This window comes from Silene latifolia, chromosome 7, assembly GCF_048544455.1.
Source record: "Silene latifolia isolate original U9 population chromosome 7, ASM4854445v1, whole genome shotgun sequence".
In the NCBI taxonomy this organism is placed as follows: domain Eukaryota; kingdom Viridiplantae; phylum Streptophyta; class Magnoliopsida; order Caryophyllales; family Caryophyllaceae; genus Silene; species Silene latifolia.
Window position 1 is genome coordinate 42,943,123 of NC_133532.1, and position 16,805 is coordinate 42,959,927.

The 16,805-nt window shown below is 40.2% G+C and overlaps 2 protein-coding genes across 3 annotated transcripts; both read right to left on the reverse strand.

The window, feature by feature from the left end:
- Positions 1-1,436: 1,436 nt before the first annotated feature.
- On the reverse strand, positions 1,437-3,414 carry LOC141592085 (UDP-glycosyltransferase 87A2-like). The gene is made up of 2 exons (XM_074412670.1): positions 2,791-3,414; positions 1,437-2,449 (listed from the first exon to the last, which is right to left on the reverse strand). The coding sequence occupies exons 1-2, from the start codon at positions 3,302-3,304 to the stop codon at positions 1,578-1,580; spliced, it is 1,386 nt and encodes a 461-aa protein (XP_074268771.1). The 5' UTR covers positions 3,305-3,414; the 3' UTR covers positions 1,437-1,577.
- A 212-nt stretch (positions 3,415-3,626) lies between these two features.
- LOC141592083 (meiosis-specific protein ASY1-like) lies at positions 3,627-10,727 on the reverse strand. 2 transcript variants are annotated; one of them, XM_074412668.1, is made up of 22 exons: positions 10,578-10,708; positions 10,401-10,457; positions 8,725-8,821; positions 8,546-8,614; positions 8,358-8,450; positions 7,839-7,959; positions 7,662-7,731; positions 7,529-7,570; positions 6,920-7,048; positions 6,718-6,831; positions 6,589-6,631; positions 6,423-6,464; positions 6,210-6,334; positions 6,116-6,128; positions 5,928-6,004; positions 5,725-5,829; positions 5,036-5,186; positions 4,882-4,958; positions 4,730-4,787; positions 4,516-4,649; positions 4,167-4,304; positions 3,627-4,070 (listed from the first exon to the last, which is right to left on the reverse strand). In XM_074412668.1, exons 1-22 carry the CDS (start codon positions 10,578-10,580, stop codon positions 4,017-4,019), a joined length of 1,812 nt encoding a protein of 603 aa, XP_074268769.1. In that variant the 5' UTR covers positions 10,581-10,708; the 3' UTR covers positions 3,627-4,016. The 2 variants fall into 2 exon arrangements, with proteins under 2 accessions (XP_074268769.1, XP_074268770.1); XM_074412669.1 differs by lacking the exon at positions 6,116-6,128 and having other exon boundaries at positions 5,928-6,020; positions 10,578-10,727.
- Positions 10,728-16,805: the final 6,078 nt, after the last annotated feature.

Sequence of the window (16,805 nt, forward strand, 5' to 3'; positions counted from 1 at the left end):
GACAACCGCCTTTGCTTCTCATATCAGCATCACCTTAGTGCTCCTCCGTCACCGAACAACCACCATTTTAATCATCAATTATGAACTCGGCACCGAAACTCTAGACTAATTCGCACCCATCTCAGGCAGCCGCCCTCGAGACCAATTCTGGTGGTTGAGATCTGGAAATATTTTGATGAGAGAGAAAGGGGGAGAAGATGGAGTGATACGGAGGAGATGAGCTAAGAGATGCACGTGACACTTTTGGTTATTGTTTTGGTTTTTTTGCCACATGTCAGTTTTTGGTGGATGGGACAGGGAGTGGGACAAATTGTTGGGACAGGTGATCCGGACTGGTTTAATTGTACCATTTTCCTAGCAACCAACAGTGTTACTATCTTTGTAATGCCGCAAATTCTCAAATGAGACGGTTTCACAATAAAATTTAGGGTTATTCTCATTGGTACCCCTGACTTATCAACTTTTCTAATTGATACCCCTCCCTTTTTATAATCCCCAATTATGCCCCTAAACTTTCTTTTTTACTTTCAACAGTTACCATAGCTCTTTTCCGTCAAATTACGAGTACTTCCGTTAGATTATGGCTTAGCTGCTTAGTGTACCATATACCTTCTCTCTCCCAAAATTCACTCATGCTGCCGCATGATCAGGAGCTTGTTTTTGCTGATGATAATCATTGTTAATGCCAAAATTTGATCTGCTATTATTCCTAATTTGTTCATAAAATTGATAATAACACCATAATTCAAAATAACCTGTGATAAACCCAACTCAGATTATACTCTCCAAAACCCACCAAACCCATGTTCAAATTTGACACTTCCATACTCGTCTTTGAAAACCCGGTTTCTTGACCCAAATTGAACCTGTATCCCCACGAACCCGGAGGCAAATGATTGCTACCAATCAAGTTCCAAGTCTCGGATATTGTTGCAGAAACAGAGATACCATGTTCAGAAACGGAGGAGTCGGAAGCGGATAAGAAAGAAGTGGGGATGGTATTAGTACCAGTGGTAGCAATAATGGCATTTTCTAATTGTTGTAAAAGCCATTGAAAGTTTCACCATCAGATTTTTGACCTCATTCTTTAGTTAATTGGAAAATTTTAGCTGCACAAACTGCTGGCATCCTAATTCTTATACATCTTCCATCAACTTTTTTGTGTTTGTTGGGATTTGATAACAATAGGGATGGAAAATGGGAAGGTTTTTCATTAAAGTTTAGATTATATATAGCTGAGTGTACCATATTCTCCATATACCTCCTCTCTCCCAAAATCCTTGAGCCATAATCTAACGGAAGTAATTTGACGGAAAAGAGTAATGGTAACTGTTGGAAGTCAAAAAGAAAGTTTAGGGGTATAATTGGGGATTATAAAAAGGGAGGGGTATCATTGAGAAAAGTTGATAACTAAGGGGTACCAATGAGAATAACCCTAAAATTTAACTACAGCACATTTATTACTAACATTCAGACAAGAAAAAGGGAAGTGATTCCACCTTCTAAAAAACTAGTCCTTCAATTACTCTCTAACATTTAACAAGAATAATGTTGTTGTATGACAGACGGCGGTGTTGTCAAATGCTGTTGACGAAAGATGCAAAATCAGAAGCAGCTGAACCTCCATCATCAACTGCCTTTCTGAAAGTATTACTCGCATTTTTAGCTCGTACAACCATCTCTTTGCGCTCATCACTTTCCGAGTCCATGAATTTCCTAACAAGGGTAGCTACTTCTTGCCTAGTAAGCACCTTTTCCGGCACAACACCATTCTTCAAGACCCTCCAACCAATCTTCAAATCGTTCACTATCAGCTTACTATTAGGGATTTGGTCCCAGAATATTGGACAAGTCAGCATTGGTACACCCGCGTAAATGCCTTCACTGGTAGAATTCCATCCACAATGTGTCCAAAACCCGCCTATTGAAGGATGACACAATACCTTCAATTGATCACACCAGGGCACCAACAACCCTGTCTTACCAACACCGTCTTTGAATTGAGAATTATCACCCCGGGTTACCCATAAGAATCGTACACCACTTTCTTTGACACCCTCAACAAACTCCTTTGTTTGATCACTTGAAACAGAAAGGAAACTTCCTTGTGAGATGTACAAGACAGAGTGTTTCGGTTGAGAATCTAACCATTGGAAGTAACTATTGTTGTCGATCATGGTGTCTTGTTTGAGGTTGAGGTTGAAATACGGTATCATTGGGCCAATGTGGTATACCGGGATTCCAAGTTTAGCTTTAAGACAATCTAACACAGGTCCTTCAAATTCATATATTGAAGAGAACACAACATATTGTGCGTTTTTAAGAGCTGATATCGATTCGAGGACTCTGTGGTAAACCTTTTTACCATTTCCATGGTAAATTGTCGGCATATCTGCTATAGTGGTTGGAGGAAGTCCTGGAATGTAGTCCACCACTTCATTTGCTCTTTCTAAAACAGTAAGTATCAACTATTAGTAATAAAACTATTGACTGAACATATGTTTATCAATTTATATTTTAGAAAACTAATTGACATACTTTCCGACTTTCCTTGTTAATCTCAATCGACTTCAATTTACTACATTCTTACAATGTACGGGGTTTGAAGAAGGTAGCGAACAAGGTAACTCAGTAATAATTAAGGCCGTGCAACGACAAAAGAAGTCAAAAAAAAAAAGGAACAGTAAAAAAACAATGGGTACAATAATTAATAGGAATATTTATAATAGTTTGGCCTCAACCATCACCTTAAGGTTTTGGTTGAGATGGTTCATCTATCAATAATGTTACCTGAGACATCAAGAGAGAAGTGACCATGCTTAACCAACAAATCAAAGTGAACAAAAACAGTAGCAAACGAAGCTGACATTGTAAAAAAAGCTGCTACCGGAATATTCCTCCGGTTACCCACACTGACAGCCCAAGTAAGATACGAGTCGTAGATAATAATCGAAGCTGGGGGCTGGAGCTGGTCCAGAAGCCGTTCAAAGGGGTCCTCCAACTTGGTAAGAACGGCTTCAAGGAAACCAGGGAAGTCGGCTGCTCGGCCAAGCTCAGAAGGGATAACTTGAGGAACGGCGGAGTAGCGGAGATTAGGCGGCGGTGGAGGCTCGGAGTCTGCGGTGAGGAAGCCGAGCCATTCCTCTGTTACGACAAAAGTGATGATGAGGTCGCTGGGTTTTGTTAGTAGTAATAGTTTGCAGAGGTTTAGCATTGGGTTAATGTGGCCTCTTCCTGGATAGGGGACTGCTACCACGTGGCAGGCCGGTATTCGTGGTGGTTGTTGACTATGGTTGAACTCCATGATTGATGGAGGAAGAAGAAGTGGGAAGTTGTGTAGTAATAATGGAGCAAGAGTAAGTGCAAATTATTGAGGTGTATATATCAAGTTGAAGTGTGGGGGTCCAAATGTTGCACGCCTTGGGATATGAGGTGATGGACTATATGTCTATCTCATGTTACCTCTGACCGCAACTCATGTGTCTAGATTTCATAAAGTGAGAAAGATACCAAAAATCTAGGTTATGTGACTTGTGTCATTCTCGCAGCTCATCGGAACTTTGATTAAAACAATAAACGGAGTACTGTAAATCATGTACGGACTAGTAAACATGCCAACACAACTCTGAGAGAGGAAAGTTAATTCTAATATCTGTAATTAAGATGAAAAAAATTCATTCCGTCATTTTAGTTTTCGCGAATAGAATTAAAAACAGACTACAACCTTCAGTCACAAAAGAATGTTGATCGTAACTGCTAAATAATCAACCGGGCAGTGAAACCACATCAAAAAGCTACTCTTAAACAACATTTTCCTCGAAAACAACAATGTCTACTGCAAATTTTTCATACGGAGTAACTACTAAAGCAACACTACAACAGTGATATTTGTAAGATGAAATTCATAGGTGGTCCTACTCCGAAAGGGTGTGACTGAACTCCTAAGGAAACAATACCATCAAAACAGCTAGAGAGCAAAGAGGTTTTCCTCTCGAATGCAGCAAGTTCGATCCTTCCTAAGCATGTTGAGATTTCTGGCGTTTGAGGTATTGAATAATCGGCTCTTTGACCTAAGTTGAACCGAAAAGACAGATCACAAGTCGGAATTTTAACTCATACCCTTCAAACTTTTGCATTGCTTTATTACTAAGACAATGAAAGCTTACCGTGCTCGCCTTCCTTGAACGCTTGTCTTGAGAAAGCCTGCTGCAAATTATATCATCACCCTCTTTGGTGTTCTTACTGAATCCACCCAGTTTGGATTTACCATTTCCAGGTACAACGCTTTCCCTTGACGCAACTGGCTGTTTCAGCATCAACAACAAGTCTTTTATTTCGCAACCTTTTACATCATTAATGAATATTTGACACTAGCAAGTGACCATTTTAGTTATCATAGTATCAGTGTCATAATAAATTTAAATAGCAGTGTCTCAAATAAGACTTACTCCTACAGAAATACAATTTCAAAGTTACAATAGTGAACCGAGGTAGATGTACTATAGAAGTCCTTACCCCGGCTTTGCTTGTGGGAGTATTAAGAGAAGCATTTTGATTCAACTCAGATTCAGGTCGTACACGCATACGTGTGATGTCTGATCCAACTGAGTGCAGAGCCCCACAAGTCGAAACATCAGCCTTCTTGTTACCTGTGGATCAGTCAAGTTATTAGCCAACATGATACCTTCTAATGGTTTGTAAAAGATCGGAAATACTAGTGAATTTTTACCATTTTTTCCAAATTCAATTTGGTTCAAGTTACTTTGTGGTTCGGGAACATCCTCATCCTGTTCAGAGAGGATTTGTTATTAGAAAAATCCTTAATTCCAGAGCGAAAGTAACCTTCAAGTTAATACTGCTGTGCGATGATTAGAACGTTACCATAGCATCATAGTCTAGCACCTTCCTAACTTCACTTAGCTTTTTCTCTGTCACCTCTGAGTGAATTACACGCTTCCCTGTGACAAAAAAACAGGACAAATAAAGATTTCTTGTATGCAGTTATAAAAAACAAAGGGTACAAAATTCCACATACCAAGCTTGCGGTTGCTTGTTGCTTCAAGAAATCCTTCTCGGGTCATTTTGTCAATGAGTTTTCTCACTGTATTTAGGTTGGCCTTCCCCTCAAGCTTGGTCTGAAGTTTGGCGATTGTCACGTATTCCATTGGAAGAGCATGGTATAAAGCCTGCATTCATTAATACTAGTGAATAATACTGCAATCTGCACAAGATTGATCATCAACTTGACCAGATTATTGAGAAATTTGTTGTTTGGCCTGTGGGAATATTTGAGAAAAAGTCAGGGGGTCAAAGTTTGACCGATGATGAACGGGGCTAAGCGATCTGCCAAGCTGTGGAGCAGATTGTACTTCTCTGTCGAGAGACTTTCCGTAAAACCATTGGCCTTTTGTATGATTTATTCACCACCCAACCATTTATCTATGTATAAACTAAAAAGGCCAAGATGGCCGAGCACTTGCCCAACTATGAAGAGATCTGGTTGTTTTTATCTATCATTGTTAGATAATGTCCTTGACAGGTTCTGCTACTTTTGTAAGATCGTCAGAATATAGTGAAAAGTTTTATATACCGTAAGGAGAAAGCTAAGTACTCCGTATTTCTTAGGTGTAGACTCTAGAAGTTGAATCAGTAAAGCTGCTAATTGTGCCAAACACCATATTTAGTAGTGAAACTCAATCGAGAAAGTGGGGGAATCGAACCAACCTGCATATACATGTAATCTTCTCCAGAGCCCGGAACACTCTTATCTCCATTCTGTGATACCCCGTTGTCAACTTCTTCTTTCACGTTGAATTCATACTCATTTACCTGCAATTTTTCAAAGGGGCGGTTGGAAGCTGGAACTCAGAGAAAGGGTTAGGGTGTAACAAAAAAGCATCTTGGAGGTAACAGAAATTTGAAACAACCTTTGGTTTGACAACAGCATATATGTCTTTTCCAACTTTAGAAATAAAACCTTCTCCGACAAGCTTCTCCATGATCTCTGTCATCAATTCAAACTATAAATTCATGTCTACAATAATAAGATGTTCAAGACTGTGTCATACTCCCTTTTGCCAGTGCCGAGTTTTACAGCGGATAAACGAAGCATTACCTTCTATCAACACCTGAAATCATTAATAAAATCTCATAAACAGAAACAAGATAACAAGTTCCAAATTTCCGGAGCTCAAAAAAACAATACATACCACAGAAATATCTGAAAAATTTGCAAGCACATCAGTGATTTCCAAAGTGTCGAACTGAGCTGAGCTAATCCAGTCCTTAACCCGACTTAATTGATGTTCATCTTCAGCTGAATCCTGGGTTTCATCTGACAAGCAAGTAATTTTGAATAATTAGCACAATCCTCTACCCTAGATTTGATAAGTCTGACCATGGAGAAATAACTCCGTCATTACCTTCTGAAACAATGGTATCTTGTTGACATGGTTGGTCTTTGTCTGATGTAACAAAACAAGCAATGAAAAATAAATAAACACCCATGATCACAAATTCATATAATCATCTTTTAAGTGGTAATGAGATGCGAGTACTCCTTTTAAGGAGAAAAGAATAGATGTTTACCCACTGGTGCGACAATGTACTGATCCTCTTCTGATGTGCTCACCTGAGATAATAAATGAAAATGTTAGAATTGTTCCTCATACACAATCTATTACAAATTTACAATCAAGCAGCAAACAGTAGACAGACCTCATTGCCAGTCTCAGAGTCATCGTCTTTTCTAGTAGAATCAGCTCCCAAACTCACACTCTCATCCTGGTTCTCTCCATCGTCATCTTCACAAGGATCGAGGACACTCTTGACCTGAAAATGTTGGAAGTTTTGTCTTAGAAAGTAGCAATAAATTGTAACCTACTGCTCATTCAACAACATAAGCGCTTCACAAACTCACCTTAAGCGCCAGTACAAAATGCTTGCTGTTCACATTCCCGACCTCCATTTTCAAAGGGTTCTTTGTCCACTGATTACGGGCTTCCTCGTCTGTGCACCCTCTGAAGAATGGTGGTTCATAATCTGCAGGCTGCAAAACTCGGTTTTGTATTAGTCTCAAGGATGAATTACAACAACAACAACAACAACAACACCACCAGAGCCTTAATCCCAAAAACATTGGGGTCGGCTGATATCTCAAGGATGAATTCTTATAGAAAAATTCTTAACAATGTGTAACAAAAGAAGCAGATATTAGAGCCAGGAAAACGGATATTTAGGTATCAGTGACACTCTCAAGCTAACATGTTAATCTTGTACAAATACACACTTTTCCAGTACTAAAAGTCAATAGGAGATGCCTTTCAACACAGTTATGATGTCCCACGGGTATCATTAACTGCAAACTAGCTAACAACTGTATAAGCTTATATCATATCAAACATCACCTTGATTTTAAACATACAATGTACTATGAGTTTTGTCAGCATAGAATTGATCAAAATTACATATGAATAACAGACTTACAAGCAAGCTAGCACTAAGACAATAAACATTCAAAATGACATACCGTAACATCCTCATAGTATAGCAGCTTCATCAATATAGTGCGCTGAAATGCAAACAACCATGATCATGTATAGAATATGTACGAGACTTCGAGACAATATTAATGTTCTTAACTTTCTTAATCTTGTTATTACCTCTTCTGGCATTTTGTCAAGTGTCCTCATGAGCTGAACCAAAGTGCGTATCATTTTGCATGCAGAGCTCCTGCAAAATTATACCTCAAACTCAGAACATCGATTGTAATAGAGGAAATTAACCTTGGGAGCAGAGGAGCAAACAACTAGGGACATCAAGAAAGCTCATAATAATACTTCATTTGATTCGGAGTAACTTCATTGGTAGAATTGAATGTTCCTCCTTGTTTCTTAGATCCTGCGCGACTGATATTCATAGAGACTTCCTCACTGTTTGGATTTGGGTAGCTAAAGGAAACTGCAGGAAGTGTTACAAACAATAAGGATTGCTGGTCAAATGCTCGGATATTTACCTGCTTAAATTAAGATCGCAACAAACAATGAATTTAACAAGGGAGAAATCTAGGATTGACGACAAGAGCTGACAACTCCTAACGATTCTCACCAAATCAATACAAGTCTGCATAATGACAGCATAACAACTCAGTCAAATGACTGATTCGTTGAAAGTTGAAACTCAGTCATAATTTATGGCCCACTACAATTCATTTTGTAGTTCATACATCCAAATTACGTCAAATAATTATACAATAACGAATACAAGAGTACAAGACGAAGAGCAACTATAACATATTAAACACCATCAGTGATTCATGGAACAAGTAATGAGTTTGAAATTTATAGCAGAAAACTCACAAGTGTATTCCTCCATAGTTGGACCATTGACCGCCTCACAGATGCTGAACAATAGTGTTTTTAAATACTTCTTCTGCAGTGCATCATAGACACCTGGAAAATAACAGCATACAGCTTAATATCACTAGGCGAATTCGCTACATAGACAAACTTCTTAACATGAAAGCTTAAGTTGAATGAGCTCTCGCCTTTCTCCATCCAATCAATCAGTCTACGAGACTCAGCGTCTAGTGGCAAGAGCTTCTTTATCTTCATCTCTGTACAGTGTTTATATATATCACATTGGCTTTCAGCCATAAAAAAAAATCCACTTGATAGGATTGTTTATTTAAGCCACCAATATAAGCGAAGTCTAATGAAAATGTACCTAAAGCAGGAACAGACTTGTCATTGAAGTATTTCTCAGGAAATAGACCTCTAATGTAACTGATGTTGTAGATAGCAATTCGCAGCAAGTTCCTCGTCTGCAATTCATACAGTACAGACACAGAGGAGTGATCAAATCCAGATTGGCGAAAACAAGTCTGCTTCACTTTTGCTTTTCAAATTTTGAAAGAGCTACAAGTTCTTTATAATTTACTTGTTACTTCTAATCGCATATAACAACTAAAATAGCTTCGGAAAAGAAGATCAAAACTGCAGAAATCCAGAAAAATACAAAGAGGTAGTCGAGGTAAAGTATATATGAAGCTACCAACAAATATGATAAGCCAAATGTATGAAACTATGAAAGAATAAGTATACTGCAATCTCCGAAACTGCAAGTTACTGAGCAACAAATGTGTAATTTAAGTAAAGTGAAGCCCAAAAAACATATATCACTGATGACTGATAAACTAACTCGGAAGATACACTGATATGTTTTCAGAAAATCGTTGTACATACATCATCCAAGAACTAACAATAACCAAATTCTTCACTTGTTTAGATAGAAGTTAACAGCATTGACTAGCAAATGAGATCAACACATAATCAAAATGTCGCTGATTCTGGAAACTAGTTGAACATACTGCGCAAGTAACAGACGTAAAATTCAAGAAGACATCCAGCTAGCACATAAAGAACGGATGCTTAGTGCAGATATATCAAGTGAAATTTTCAAGACACACGATCAAAATGTCTCTTATAAGCTTAGCGGAGATACATCTACAGATCTACCCATCACGCCAAATACTGAAACAAATGTTTACAAAATAACCGCAAACTAAGATCGTTCCATAACCAATGTTTACTGCGGATACAAATTATGAACAGTCGGTGTAAACTAAAATTTCAACTATTATGAGATTTTAAGTTCGTACGCTGTACACCTCCAAAACGGAACGAACATAAGCATATAAACATGTTTAATAACTAAAACTAGCTAAATATGAGATGTATAAACTCAATGTAAACAGTTTCCATAAAAAATCGAGAAAATCCAGCTTAATCAACGATGAGTCTATGAAACGTCAATCTACGAACAAAACACAATCGCGATAACTTAACCGAATTTCCGATGCGTAAACTGTAAAAATGTGATCTAATTAAAATTTCCAATGATTTCTGCGCATAAAACTCATTAACAACGAGTAATTCAAAACAAATCAACGGAAAATAGTAAATCAAAAGAGTTCCGAAATATAATGATAAGTTTAAATCACAAGCCTCCAAAACCGAACGTTAATAAGCATATGTAAATGTTTAATAGCTGAAAACACACCGAATTAGCTAAATCTGCGATGTCTAAACTCGATATATAAACAGATTTAGCAACAAATCGCCAAAATCCAGCTTAATTAACAACGAAACGTCAATTACGCCGAACAAAACACAATCGCGATAACTTAAACTTAATAACGACAAAACATTGATTCCGACGATCAAACCACAATAAGCGACAATTTTATAATCGAATTTTCGAAGTATAAGCTGTAGAAATGTGATTTTATTGAAACTAGAACAATTTCCGAGCATAAAACTCATCAACAACGTGTAATCCAAAACTAATACACAACAAAACAAAAATAAAATAGTTTCGTAATGTAATGAGTTGTTGTATACCAGAAGCAGCGAATCTTGCTCGGTGATTTCCGCTTCCTTCACTTTTTGCGCTACTACCTGAAAAATTCACAAAAGAATAATTCAGCAATAATCGAACATGCTTAATTAATTAAGGCAGTGAGATTCATGAAAAGTAAATGTAATGAGAAGTTTTATGATCGACGAAGCGAAATTAACCATTTTCGTAGGTTGAATATGAACGACGTCGTCTGTAATGAGCTGGAACTTGTAGAGCAAGGTAGATGAGAGAGAGTGTGAGTGTTGTGTGTAAGAGATATTTTGAAATTGAAACGGGAGTAAACAAATGAAAATTTGAGCGGAGAAATATGGAAGTTGGCGTTTTATAGAAAAGCCGCGAAGGGTGAACTACTTAACCATGGTTAAGTCACTTAGGTGGTTACTTGGTTAACGCATAACTGCCTTGGTTAAGTTGGAGAAATGCAATATGCATGTGTGATTGTGGAGTCTGTGACAGTGTGATGTCATGTTGTTGAGTTTATCGGCTTTTTTTTTTTTTGACAACAATGAACTTTCATAAACAACGAAAAGGGTTTGTAGGACTTTGTACAGAAGTAAAATAAACTAACCAGTTGCAAGACTTACAGACCAGTACAAGTGAGAAGAAAGTAATCTACGAATTTCACTGATTGTGTGATATGCTGCAATTGGTACTGGCATAGAGGGTGCCAGAACGGATGATAATTTTTTTGAAGGAGTGATGAACCGGACCGCAATTATGTCCTGTGTTTGAGCCTCGTGCATTGCCAGGAGGAGGCTATAAGCCGAAGCCCCGAAGAAGGAAGAAGCTCGGATATAGGATTTCCTCGAAACATTCAAAAAATTGTTGATCCATTGTACTTCAAAGAAGTGCTTGTGTTTCGTTTTGAGGACAGTCGTGATACAAGTTGTAGAAGGCCGTTGGATTCCAAGTTCAGGTCCAATAGTGGACTCATCGTTGACCTGAGTTAGTGGCTTTCCAGTAGTCTGAAAGAGAACAGGTGTTTGATAGATGTTCATCAGCTTACGGAGAATATGGAAGATGTCGGAGGGGTTTGGCTCTGTACCATTAAAGAGGATGTTGTTGCGGAAGATCCAAATAGCCCTGAAAATACAGACAAAATAGAGCACAACATAATTAGAAGGGTATTTTGATCGTGTCAGTAAGGTGAATAAATCGGCGACCCATTTTCCAAACGGAACAGTCAGGTTTGGTTCGACATTAATCCCTAGATCACTGGCCTTCCAAATATGTTGTGTTACTGGACAAGAGCGGAAAAAGTGATCCAAAGACTCTGCAGCGTCGGAACATAGAACACAAGGAGAAAGCTTTTGAACACCACGTCTTGATAAGTTCATCTGTGTTGGTAAAATATCATGCCATATTTTCCATAAAAAAATGGAGAGTTTGGCTGGAAACTTCGAGCTCCATAAATTATTCCATGGAAAAGTTTTGGTTGCAGCAGTGGCCAAAGGTCGACTTTTTTGAAGAAGAAAATCATAACCAGAACGAGTGGTATATTTCCCGTCTTCAGTGTACTTCCAGTAAATGAAGTCGTCTGAGGGTAAATGCGGGTGCTCCATTTGCAGAATCTGATTTGCCGTGTTGGCATAAAAAAATTTATAGATAGCAGTCGGGTTCCATTTATCATCAACGGATAATAAATTATCTAAATGGATAGGCTGGTTAAGGTAGAAAGGGCGAATCTTAGGAGGACGCCCATTAACCCAGTTATCCGATAACAAATTTACGAGCTTCCCGTTGCCAATTTTCCACGCAAATCCTTCAGCACAGGAACTAACAATACGACATATGTGAGTCCAGAAAGGAGATGGTGCAGTTGTCTTAGACTTTCTTGTGGGAATAACAAAATCTCTCTTGTATTTGGCGTTGAAAAGACAGGACAGAAGAATGAGGGTTGCCTTGAATCCGCCAGTATTGTTTACATAGGGAAGCCTGGTTGAGTATAGTAATGTTCCTAAAGGACATGCCGCCTTTTTCTTTTGGAGCTTGCATAGTGTCTTTTGGAAGACAGTGTATGGATTTATTTTTCATGTTTCGCCGCCACCAGAAGGCAAGGATCAGTGATTCAATTTTTGAGCACACACTAGCTGGTAGAGGGAGAACAGCCAGGACATTATTGATAGAAGCCATTAAAACCGCATTGATAAGGATGAGCTTGTTCGGTTGGCTGAGATGCAAAGTACTCCAAGATGTAATTTTGGAAGCGACTCGATCAATGAGAAATTGAAAGGCAGTAGTTCTTTTCTTTGGTAAGTCAACCGGGATTCCAAGATAAAAACCAAGTTTGTCGGAAGATGCCATGTTGAGGATTGACGAAAGGTGATCCTTGTAGTCCGAAGGAGTGTTGGGACTAAACTTCACAATTGATTTGTGGAGGCTAATCATGTAATACTCCGTATTTATATGTCTTGGGGTACTCTATCGAGTAGCCCTTACTCTGTCGAGTATGGGCAAGTTGCGAAATAAAATAGTTTCTGACCTGTTGGGTACTCGATCGAGTAGCTGGGGTACTCGATCGAGTAGGGGGGGGGTACTCGATCGAGTACCTTGGGTACTCGATCGAGTGTCCGGTTTTACGGGGAGTTTTCTCGGGTTTTGTTAATTATGCGATTAAGGTATTTAAACATATTCGTCATTGTTTTAATTCACTTTTACAAAACCTAAAACCCTGTTTAAGAGAGAAAGCAGCCACTTCATCTTCCTAATCGCATTCTTAGCAATTCCCGGAGTTCAGACGGTCGGTTCTTGTTGTTTTTCGTGTCGTTGGATTCCTTGCGTCGAGGGTAAGCTTTTAACATAGTTTTTATAATGTTTTGTTAAGATTGGTTAAACCCTAATTTAGGAATTGGGGGTTTTGGTGTGTAGTTTGTGATGTGTAGTCTTTATGTGCTGTATGATAGGAGGAGAATTCGTAGAGGAGCCGTTTTGATACATTTTTGTAGATACCGTCTGCGTGTTGTGCTTTCCGGGTAGGATTTCTACTCGTATTAGTCCCATAATGGGATATTGGTGATGTGCTGTAGTTAGTTGTTTGATATGATGATTGTGATTGTGATTGTGATTGTGATTGGTTATCTATGGCTCTCGAGATGCGTTCTCGGCTGAGTGGGGTCACTTGCGGGAGTGACTTCACGCCCTAGTTTCGCCCTTCGTGGAACCCGCCACGGGAGGGGATGTGCACATTAATGGGACAGGGTTATCGCTCGTACGATGAGCGGGGCTTAGGTGGGAACGGCTGCGGTCCCCCACCGGCGGGTGGTCCCGTGGACGATCAAGATTGAGATGATGGGAGTTGGTGGTGTGTGTGTGTGTGTGTGTGTGTGACAGTTCAGCTGTCTGTTTGTCTTATTATTGTTGCCTATATTGATTGTGTGATTAGTACTGACCCCGGTGTTGTTTTGTAAACCTGCGGTGATCCATTCGGGGATGGTGAGCAGATATTGAGCAGGTATAGCGATGAGTACTGGGATAGCTGGGATGGCCACGACATGACGATAGAGTCTTCCGCTGTAGTTTAGCATTTATTTACATTTCGATTGATAATGAGATAGTTTGGAATAATGTATCGTACTTTGGTTTGGTTTGAGGATTGTATTTATTCATTAAACTATTTATATTAAACGTTGTTTCTGTTTTGTCTATTTGATTATCATACCTCGGGCGACCGAGATGGTAATGTCTTCATACCTGAGTGGTCCTGGTAAGGCACTTGGAGTATGGGGGTGTTACAAATGGTATCAGAGCGACGATCCTGAAACCTGTAACCAATGAACTTAATGAACATAGGGAGTCAATTAAAATGAACCCGGGGTAAAAGTTGTAGGAGCTAGTGCAAAGGCTTGGGAGACGTCCTAAAGTCGCGGGGGTCGCCCTACAACTTTGAACCGGTCACATGGGAAAGTGTTTGTCGAGTTATATGTGTGCTTGGTTAACTTGTTAACAATGTGATGAAGTGTGTGATTGTTGGATGTTGAAGGAGAAGTTGAGAATGTGAAAGAAAAGTAATATATGTGTAGACATGATGTTGGAGTAACATGTTGGATGTTTACAATGTGGCTTTAATAGCATGATGAATTGATCTTGTTGATAGTAGAATAGATGCGTAGCATATTTATTATGTTATCATGTGGTTTTATAAAGTTTAGCATGTTAGTGTACGAAGTAACATGCGGGTAGCTCTTACGAGTTAGTGATACTCGATCGAGTGGGACTGACTCGATCGGGTGGGTTTTTGGCGATTTTGAGTCCAGAATCGAGTTTTGGGGCACTCGATCGAGTAACTAGGGGTACTCGATCGAGTAGGGGGTCACTCGATCGAGTAGCCTAGATACTCGATCGAGTAGGTAAGAGATCAGGAAGTCTGTTTGGTTCTGGAGTTTGGGTACTCGATCGAGTACGTGGGGCACTCGATCGAGTAGCCCGTTACTCGATCGAGTGTGTTTGGGAACTCGATCAAGTGGGTTCTGGGCAGCGTGTTTTCGTGTTTTGAGGTTTAGTACGTGTGTTTATGTTTACCCTTTCTTATATAGCTTCAAGATGCCGCCCAAGAGAACTGCTTTGTACGCGAGAGCTGAGCTTATGACCACGGATGACATCGTTAAGATGTTAGAGCACCAGGATGCTCTTACTGAGACCCTGAAGAGAGTGAATGAGGACAAGGATAAGAGTAAGGAGAAGGAGGTTGATCATTCTAAAATCAGCCTCTATATTGCGAGGTTTAACCCGAAGGAATACAAGGGGGTTGGGGAGCCTAATCTGCTTGATAGTTGGCTGAGAGAGATGGAGAACATCTTAGACTTGGTTCATTGCCCTGATGAGATGAGAGTGGAACAGGCTGCGTTCTATCTGAGGGAGGCAGCAGGCAAGTGGTGGGATTCAGTAAAAGTGAGTGCTAAGGAGATATACACCAACCAAGGCTTACCTGCTATACCTTGGGGGGAGTTTCGTAGGGGGCGTGAGGAAGGAGTTCGACGGAGCATGTGAGGAGTAGGTTGAGGGAGGAGTTTGATAAGTTTAAGATGACCACGAGATGTCGGAGCCGAGTACTACGAGCATACAGTTCAATGAGAAGTCCAGGTATGCTGAGGATATGGGTTTGAGTGAGGAGAACCTGGCGTTGAGGTTTGAGAGTGGGTTGACTACCAAGATTATGGATAAGTTACCCGTGGGAATCCTTACCGATGTTAAGGAAGCTTATGAGAGGGCTGGAAGAGCTGAGAGGTTGGTGGAGATGGCTCGGAGAGGTCCGGTGGAGAGAAGAGGAAGTCGAGAGCGAGGGTGGTGGCCAATCTAATTACAAGAAAGGCAACCACAATCAATCTAAGGGGTTTTCCGGGTCCGGGTTTAGTCTTGGGGCTTCCTTTGGGCGTGGCGTGGGAGTGTGAGCAATAGTTGGGGAGTGACTGCTTTGGTTGTGGTGGCGTAGGCCACAAGAGACATGAGTGCACGAGTGCACCGGATCTGCTCGAGACCGCACGAGCTTTGCGAGCAATAGACCGGGCTGGATCATGGCCAAACCGGGAGGTCGAGCTACCAGAGTGGAGGCAACCGCAACGGCGGTAATTCTTATCGGAAGACACCGATGAACAACAACAACAACAATCAAGGGTCGGGTGCTAAGCCGACCGCATCGCCAAGATCTTGTGCCCGGGGAGGTGGGCGAAGACCGATGGCAAGTGGTTCATGATGGACAAGAAGGGTGAGGAAGATGCGCACGTTATCACCGGTACATTCCTTGTTAATGGTATTCCTACGTTTGTTTTGTTTGATTTGGGGCTTCTCGGTCGTTTGTGTCTTCGAGTCATGTAAAACAGTTGGGTTTGAGAGTATATGAGTCCGTTAGGGAGCAAGTTTTCATACCTTCGGGTGAGTCCGTATCGTGTGGGAGGTTGTTTAGAGATGTATCTTTGATAGTTGGGCAAGTCGATTTCCCGTGGACTTGCTAGAGTTTCCTTTAATGGTTTTGAGATGATAGTTGGGATGGATTGGTTAGGAAAGTATAAGGCTAAGATAGACTGTCATCAAAAGAAAGTGTCCCTAAGAGGTCCTAAGGGTGTTAGTGTGTCTTATCGTGGGTTTCTAGTCAAACCCAAAGTTAAGTTGATTGCATTTATTACCTTGAAGTCGTATCGAGGAAGGGATGTCCGTTGATCTTGTGTCATGTGAGAGATGACCGGATAGAAAGTCCAGATTGATGAGATACCGAGTGGTGGGAGAGTTTGCAGATGTTTTCCGGATGAGATTCCGGGTTGCCACCGAAGAGGGAGATAGATTTCACCGTGGAGTTGAAGCCAGGGACGGGGCCAATCTCTAAGGCACCGCACCGTATGGGTCCTAAGGAGATGGAGGAACTTAGGAAGCAGTTGGATGATTTGATAGAGAAG